This window comes from Hydra vulgaris, chromosome 12 (assembly GCF_038396675.1).
Source record: "Hydra vulgaris chromosome 12, alternate assembly HydraT2T_AEP".
Taxonomy (NCBI): Eukaryota; Metazoa; Cnidaria; class Hydrozoa; order Anthoathecata; family Hydridae; genus Hydra; species Hydra vulgaris.
This window is the reverse complement of record NC_088931.1, coordinates 71,470,154-71,480,038: the sequence shown is the minus strand read 5'-3', so window position 1 is coordinate 71,480,038 and position 9,885 is coordinate 71,470,154. Positions and strand designations below refer to the sequence as shown.

The following is a 9,885-nucleotide window of genomic DNA, read 5'->3' as shown; positions in this document are numbered from 1 at the left end:
ATAAACTCATAGAAAACTTACAAAACTTTAATTGCTACCATGTAAACTATATACTATATAAAAGTATATATATACTATATATATAAACTTATTATATATACTTATATTACTTATATGTACTTATAAATATATATATATATATATATATATATATATATATTTATATATACTATATATAAATATGTATACTTTATAAAAATATATATATATACTACATAAAAAAAAAATTACATCAAAATTTCTAAGTGTACTCCTTGACATAAATACCTAACTTAATGCAGTACATATAAAAATCAAAAAAAATTAAAAAGTCTTCTATAAAAAAAAAATGCAGTCAATATTATATCCAATGAGAGCCGTTTGAAATATTTCTGAACATTATTTACCAAGTCAAGTGTAATGTGTATCTAACAAATAAATATTTATCATCTTCCAATGTTTATGTTCAAAATCAATAAAAACGTAACTGTTAAAATGTGCATATATAAATATCTACAAAATGTAGATGAAAAAAAAATTCATTAACCAGATGTGGAAAAACTTATCATTTTAGGAAGAGGAGGATTTCTTAATTATTGGGTCATTTGCAAAAATAACAGAAACCTATAAACAAAAATAACTCTTTAAAGATTTACATTGGTGATATCTACTGGTAAGTTTTTGTGTGGACTAAAATCATTTGTGGGTGTGCCAATACTGCTCGGCAAACCCCGCCGGATTAAAGCTTTACGTTCATCATATACACCTCTACTTTTTGTTATTATCATTTTTTTCTTGAAAAATAGAAAGGAGAAAGAGAGCAAAAGTTTGTACATTAGCTGTGTACCGGAAAACTTTGGCACATTTTCAAATATCCTCCAAGAAGTTTTTTTTTTGTTTATAATTTTATAATTTTATATAATTGTTTATAATTTGTTAAAATTTTAAAAGTTGTTTATCATTTGACAAAACTGTCAAATCATAAACAATGCTTATTATATTTTGCTTATTTTCTTATTTCAAAATTTTAATAATTCAAAAAGAAACTAAGGAAATTATATTTAAAAATAGATAATATTTTTAAAAAAAAATATAGTTCTTTGAAATTCGGAATAACTAACGCTTCACCGAAAATAAAGTTTAAGTATACAAAGAGAAACAAAAAAATGTCGTAAAAGATAAATAAATTATTGATGAATTTTTATGTACATATTATAAAATGACTATAGGAAATCATTTTAATATCGTTTTGTTTGTTTTTATAAAAAAATATCTTCGTTTTGAAAGATGCAGAAGAACTTTTGAGAAAGAAAACCAGTAGTTATTCTGGAGATTGCGGACTTCCAGTTGGGGAATAGCTATATCCTTTCTTATCTTTTTTCCATTTTACACGTCGATTTTGAAACCATATTTTAACTTGTTTTTCTGTTAAGTCAAGAATAGCAGCTATTTGGATTCTCCGTAATCTCGATAAATAACGATTATTTTGAAACTCTTTTTCAAGTTCAAGTAACTGAATGCTAGTATAGGCGGTTCGAATGCGTTTAGATTTTCCGTAAAGATCTGTTTCGTGTTCTTGGTGTTGCAGTTGAAGTTGACGGGAATGACGAAGTTCCAAATCGTAAACTAAATGAAAAAATTAAGTTGTTAATATATTTAGTAGAGTTTCATCTAGGGTCATCTTATGTCATTCAGGACATTATACACCGCTTAAATAGACGCGACCATTAGTGCAAAAGGGCGCTCAAATTTAGTGATAAAAAAAGTGCGCGATTTATGCCGAACTTGTGAACAGTTTTTAAACTTTTAGTTAGAACTTTATACACTAAAATGCCGAATTTACTAACAAAGCAATTTTATTTGTTTTTTTATTCTATACATACGTTTAACTACCTATTTTTTTCACAAATAATAAAGTTGTAAAGTTAAAACAAAAACTTTTTATGAATAAAAAAAAAAATTAAGCTTACCATAATTTGGGGAAAACTGCGCTCTTTGCCCGTGTAAAGGAGATAATATTGGAAAAAGTCTTGACCTATCATTTCCATACAAGCCTCTTGCATGGTCATGAGGTTCGCGGGTATAAGGATATTGTGAAGAGGTACCTTCACCTGGTTCCCTAGGTTCACATACTGTACACATAGGTTGAACAGTCGGAGGCCGACAGCAATTACACATCGAAGGTCCTCTCATACAACTAACTACTTGATGTACTCGTTCAAGAGGGTGTCGATCCAATGGATTTATAGGTGAATCTAAACTTCTTGGAGAAGAAGAATTGGAATATCTAATCATTGACGCACCGGGTGAATAACTCGGCGATCGATCTGGAGGAGATGATTCACGAAATAAAAAAGATGTTCCAGGCTGCTGCCGTATCTTATACTTTTCTTTTTCATGTATTAGAGAATCTATTAAAAACGAAGTTGACATTCTATATCCTTAACAACCATAAAAAAATTTAACTTCGTTTTAAGAAGATGTTCACAGTTAAGCGTATTTCTCTAATTGGTTTAAACTTTCTGTTACGCTCGCTGTTATACTCACTTTTAAAAATTGCACATGCGCACTAGTTACTTTTTAAAACATAGAACTGAATTATTTGACAATTGAGCATGTGAAAAAGAAGATGTGTTGAATATTTTATTTTTTGTTTTGATAAATAATGAAAAACAATAGCAATTTAATTAAGCCAAAAAAATGAAAATGAAGAAGAATGTACAGAATACTCGGCAAACTTAAAAGAAAATATTGGTCAACAACCCAACAAAACAAAAATATGGTGCTGTTTCGTGCTATGTAATGAAATGAGCTTAATACATAATAATACTAATAGTAATTATGTTATGAAGAATAGAATTAAAAACGACATTAATAAAGAAAACTCTATTTTTATTGATTGGCCAAAGCGTGATTTTAATTTTTTTTTTAAGCTAATTTTTTAACGCTCTTTTGCTAAAAGCATTATAAAATCTAATAAAAAATATTATCCTATAAACATATTTTGGGTCATAATTTTAATGATTAAGACGTTTTTTGTATAGTTTTAAAAACAATTTAAATCGTTATGTCTAATTTTTCCTATTTAAAATATAACTGTTTAACAAATTACGCCAATGCTAACACTATATTTATATATATATATATATATATATATATATATATATATATATATATATATATATATATATATATATATATATATCATATATATATATATATATATATATATATATATATATATATATATATATATATATATATATATATATATATATATATATATATATACATACATACATTTATATATACATACATATATATATATATATATATATATATATATATATATATATATATATATATATATATATATATATATATTTATATATATATATATATATATATACATACATACATTTATATATACATACATATATATATATATATATATATATATATATATATATATATATATATATATATATATATATATATATATATATATATATTTATATATATATATATATATAGATATAAATACATACATACATACATTTATATATACATTTATATATACATACATATATATGTGTGTGTGTGTGTGTGTGTGTGTGTGTGTGTGTGTGTGTGTGTGAGTGTGTGTGTGTGTGTGTGTGCGTGTGTATTTATAAATTTCCTCATAAATTCGTAGTTTTTACTTTATTTTAAAATTTGCAATATTTTAAACAAGCAATGAAGGTAATCAAAAATTGTTTTTATGAATTTTAATAGCAATCAAAACTGTTCACTATTAAATATTAATAATGTATGTTTTAAATTGTATTATTTATTTTTGTGAATCACAGACAATTTTTTAAACAAAAACTTCTGCGTCGGTTTTCAATACAGAGAAGATTTTTTACAATGTTGATGAAGTCTCTATTTAAATAATAGAAAGTTTATGATGACACCTAAGCAGATAATAATGCTGTTTTAATGTTTAATCAAAGTTAATTTCAACAACTTTTATTACTTCTTTAATTTTAACTCTTTTAAACGTTTAAGAGCATTCGAAAGGTATTGACTATCAGGAGCTAAAAACTTCCATTTATCCCAAAATGAAAACAATTATAAACAATAAATAGCGTATTGCTATAAAATGTATTTGTCAAGAAAAACTTATAAAAATGTTTTTTAAACATTTTATGGAAGTTTACATCTCTCCTTAGAGTTAAAAGTTTAACCTTGTCTCTCTTATTAGAAACATATCAAACTAAAATGTTTGACTTTAGTATGACATTTTAATGCTGGTAAAAAACGTTACAAACCAGTGTGCTACGCCTAAACGGCGTTATGCTGGTTATTTATGTAATGTAACAAATTTATTAGCCTATAAACGCTAATGCTGACTTAAAAAAATAAAATACATTTGTTATCTGTGAAATAAAATATTAATAGAGTATATGTTTGTAATCTATGAAATATTTAATAAAATATTTTTCAATATAATCATATTTATAACTCTTTTTTTTTTACTTTCTATTTTTGAGAAAATCAAAGAGGCCGCACTTTCAAATATTTATGAAGAATCAATTAATTCCGCAATTTACTTTGTCCATAAAAGAATTCTACAAATGAATTTATCAAATAAAAACACTTTATAAAAACAAAATTAATTTTCATTATTTGAAATGAACATTTTTCTTCATTTGCAATAAAATGTATTAACATCAAAAATAACACGGTTAATCAATTAAAAAAGAGAATAATTTGTGATTGTTTTTCTTTCTAACATTTAGGTGAATAGATTTTAGTGTATGAAAAATTTGAAACGATATAATTCGATATTGAGATCTTTTTAAAACTACAGGAAACTTCTGTCTGTGGATTTATATTGTGGGGTCTTGACTCCTGTATTGTAATAGATTTATTTCAAATTGTTTGCATGTTTAAACAATAGTACTGACAACAAGAATATAATTCAATGAATTGCAATTCTATAGAAAATAACCAAGTGAGCTTTCCGGTAGAAAACTTATGACTTTCAGCTTATAATAATAATAAGTAAAAGTTACTAGATGCTCCATTAGCAAAAAAAAAGATTTAAAAATGTTATTGACCTAAACAAAGTTTCATAGAACGAAAAATAAAAATGTTTTACGGCATTTTGTTTGTTTTAATTTATGTAAACACAAAAATGACAACAATAATCATTAATTAATCAACAATAATTTTGTAAATTGAAAAGTAAATAATATATAAACCACAGGCAAAGTGGATATATTGTAATTAACTGTTCAATTGAATAAAAAGAAGATTCAATGATAGTGTATTGCTATTTATTTATTTGTATTATTAAACATCTGCAGCATTTACTTTTGTTTCGAAGCTTCGAAGATAATTTTATTTTAAAAACAATACTTTTTATGATTAAACTTATTTAAAAAATAATTACGTCACAATTTCAAAAAACGACCTTTTACAATGAATATTCTCGTTGCAACGTGTTTTTCCATTTAAGGTCATACGAGCTCACAAAGTGATATAGTTTTGATTGCAATGAAATGTATTTTAGTTGTTCAACAAAAGACTAAGGAAAGCAATTTTAACCGACATTAAACGAGTAAAACGAATTTATTAACCGAAACATGTGTTTTAATAAAGCGAACAAAAAGTTTCTTATTACCATATGGTTTATGTATACTATATGCAAATAAATTGATAGTGTATTTAGTGTTTGTAACAAGGCAAAAAATCAAAATAATATTAAATTTTAATCGTTAGTTGTTGAATCCTCTATAAAATCATTTATTCTCAAAAATCATTAATATCTAAAAAAACATACAATTTTATTTTGGTCTAACATGATACTTTTAAAATTAATACGCGAATCTCTAGCGTCAAATAAACATAAGAATCTCAAGCGCTAAATAAACCCAAGCAATTCAACCGCCAAATAAAAGGCGCGTTTAAATAATTATACAAACGATACAAAAAAAATCGCCTCTCTCCTTCGGAAGTAAAATTGATCAACGATCACAACGATCATAAACTTAGACGTACTTGCTGTCCGTTTCGCTTGAGTTATTGAGTTTCGATATAGATTTCCAAATTATGGCGCTCTATTTGTAACCGCCAATTTAAAGTCGTTTTGTTCTTAGATATTTATTTTAAAATCATTTCAGCGTGTCCATACCGACCGTGGGGTAAAACAAGTAACATAATTGCGTCACAATCGAAAAAGTTGCTCCGCGTTTAAACTATCTATATGTATTTTTCAATGATTTTTAGCTTAAACGGCTTTAACGTTACAACAATACGTGTATTAAAAATGACAAATTCTAATGCAAGTTTTAAGATAAAAAACTCACAAATATGTCCCAAACAGACCATTATAAACATAAATAAAACAAATAACTTTATCGTTTACTAATTTTCCTCATTGGGAGTTACCTTTTTTCTGTCATCATCAAATTACCAGCCACCATTTAGCAGCTAAATTATAATGTTGTTATTTAAAGAATAAATGCGTGGGGTTGGCGCATTAAGCTTTGCGCTTTCTTCAATATTTGTTTTAAGCATGATTTAATTCAGGACAATATACCTTAAGTTTTGTCTCCGACCACAAATTGTTTAGCGTCGTTAAATTGTTTAGTGTCTTCATAAGTAGCTTAGCAAGTGTGTAAATTTAAAAGTACTCACAGATATTTATAACTTATTGATTATAATTATACATAAACATTATTATCATTTGTAACATAACATTTTAAAATAACAGATAAAGATTTCGATATATTTTTATATACCATTATAACTATTAAATTTCCCTATACTTGTTTATATTAAAAATATAAATACAAAAGACTTATATATGCAAAACATCCAAGTGTATAGAAAAACTTATGTTTGTTATTAAATGTTTCAAATACAACTTAACGCAGATTGTTAGGAATTAAAAATTAAACGGAATAATAAGTCTTGGAAAATGAAAAAGTACCTTGCATTTTTTTTTTTTTTTTTGCTAAGAACTTAAACTAGAATAAGAGTATATAAACATTTAGGTCAACAAAGAGGGTTGGAGCTAACGCAGCAGAAAAATGCGTCACTTTTATTTCTTACCTTGACAAGTAGAGATGGTATTCAAATTCTTTAACTAAAAGATAGGGCTCATCAGGGAAAAGCTCGAGGAAGCTACTGCCTAAGTACAATAGTTTTTAAAGAAATCTAATTTCAATCCAAAATGGGCAAACAAGTACTAAAGTTGCATAGATTAAGCGCTTTTTATGAGAGCTGAACTTTAGAGAGAATTAACTATTTCTAATGGCGTTTGGTAGCGTTGGGTTTCATCATATTAATCAAATAACAGTCGAATTTTTAATACAAAATCTCTATATTTTCATATTTATAGCAAATATCTTAATTAAGTAGTTATTTTGAGTAAATTATTATTAAATTTGAACGGCGTTTTGTAAAATTTTAGGTTATTTAATGTTAAAAAACAAACACTATGGTTAAATAAAACAAATTTTGTTTTACTTAATGTATCTTTACATATACTATTTAATAGTATATGTGAAGACACCCTGAAAATATCAGGTTAAAAAAATAAAGCAAAATCAGGAATTTGTGTTTTGAAATAAGTCGAAGGAGACAAAATTAAAAACGCTTTAAATGATTTAAACAAAAACAACAAAAAGAACAAGTAAAATTAAAAACGAGTTTTTAAAACCCTATCCTTTTATGTTATTTAAACACAAATTTTGCAATCAATTTTTTCTGATATTACTGTTTTATTTTATTAACATTCGGCGGTATGGGTGTGCAAAAAAACAAAAAAGTTCAGGAAAATGTCAACGCCTAATTTAAATAAGCTAAACGCGCGTGTAAGTATGACAACAATTAATATACATATTTATGAAATTTTTATTCTTTTTTTCATAAAAAACAAACCTAATTAAAATTAACTAAATTGACTTATTACAAAACTAATTATTGAATATCGTATTGTCATCAAGCAAGAGTATGTTTCTTTAGTAAACCTATAATTTTATTAAGTTGATTAATCTATAAGTTGACTTTTGCTCTTACTTACTCCTGTTCTTATTAAAAACTACTTACTCTTGGTCCGTTGAAGCGGGTTATGATGTGCGTTAGTGAATTAAACTTGTATTTGCGGGCCTTGGTATGTGGCCTCTAAATAGCAATTAGCCGGAGGAGGACAAACCACAATACGAATACCCAGTGGGTATTTGTATCGTGGTTTGCCATCCTCCAGCTAATAAACAAATATATATGCGAAAAAAAGTAGTTCTGAAGCAAAAACGTTTTTTTCATATTTTGAAATTTTTATAGCACAACCACTTTAACAGATATGGAGTTGAAATCATCAGACTTTTATGCGAAAAGCTAAAAGCTTTTATGTTTAAAAAGTGAAAAAAATAATTATTTGTAATAATGCATTAATATTTGTATATATTTTTTTTTTAATACAAAAGTAATTTATTATCTTTTCAATTTATTTCAATTTACACTATATTTTTAAGGTAAAGTTAACTATGAATAATAATAATAATATTATAAGATATATTTTTTACTTTTTATAACCTTAGAATGAAGGTTATATGATTTACTGATTATTGTAATTATAAGGGTAACATGTGCACTTTGATTAGTATACTGGATGAACCACTATTGATTGTACTGAATGAACCAGTTCATTTTTCTGCGAAGCATTTATCGACCTTCAGTATGTTACTTACTCAAATAAGTTACACAAGCTTTTTATCTCATAGTGTTAATTAGGAAATAAACGAAAATAACTATAGAAAACAAATAACATATTGTTCCATTAAAAAAGTCAAGAAAAAAACCTTCCTCTTAAATTGCCTGACCTTATCTTAAATGATAAATTAGTTAAAAAACGAGCCTGTATAAGATTCTTAGGAATAACTGTTGATGAGAATTTATCATGGCTTCCTCAAATAAGATATATTCAATATAAGATCACCAGTATAATTGGTATGATATATCGAGTTCGTTCGTATATCTGTCGTAAACAGTCTCAAACTAATATATTTTGGATTAATTCATTGCTTTATCAGTTATGCAAATATATCATGGGAAAATAAGCATCCATCAAAACTTAAAAAAATTTATAGCTTACAAAAACATGCGTGCAGAATCATTTACTCTAAAAGCGTGAACACGCTAAACCTGTAATGAATGGTTTGAAAGTGATGGATGTTTATGAAATAAATAACTTTAACTTTTTTGTATCGATTCAAAAATATTCTCTCTCCTGAAAACCTAAGCAACAGTTTTGAAAGGAATAGAAATGAAAACTATAATCTAAGAGCAAATATATGTAACACATGTAAACTGCCTCAAAACGTTAATAAATATTCTAAATATAGCAATGCATATTGTGGTCGAAATATATAGAATATTTTTCAAAAAGGATTTAAATGTATGGCAAAGTCATTAAGTTCATTTAATTTTCAAATCAAAAAAGAATTTTTAAATTTTGAGATTCATTTGTGCTTGAGTGACTATGAAGTTATTTGATTCTATTTTTTCAGCTTTTTATCTTTATTTAATTTACTGATTAGCGCAGTAGTTTTATGCTTATTAGGGTTATTAATATAATACCTATATTCTGTTGAAAGTATATATAGAGGCTCTAGGAAAAAATTGCGATGGCGTATTGACATCTTTGTCTTCCTTGAGCCCTTGTTAAATATTAACTTACAGTTTGCACCATATAATCTTGAAAGTCTTGGTTCTGAGCTAGAGCAACAACCACTGCGCCACACTGCCATTGAATCTTGATAATGTTTAGGTATTTTAAGTCATATTAGAAGTTTTTTAGACTATTATGTTGCCATAACTTGATAGGGTGGATGGAACCCCGTTGACGCACTTTTT

General features: G+C 25.9%; 1 protein-coding gene across 1 annotated transcript; it reads right to left on the bottom strand.

The window, feature by feature from the left end:
- Window positions 1–1,083: 1,083 nt before the first annotated feature.
- On the bottom strand, window positions 1,084–2,414 carry LOC100215022 (homeobox protein Hox-C6a-like). Its single transcript, NM_001287796.1, is given in 2 exon segments — window positions 1,084–1,605; window positions 1,950–2,414. Coding segments are annotated over 2 exon segments (768 nt in total). The 5' UTR covers window positions 2,413–2,414; the 3' UTR covers window positions 1,084–1,300.
- Window positions 2,415–9,885: the final 7,471 nt, after the last annotated feature.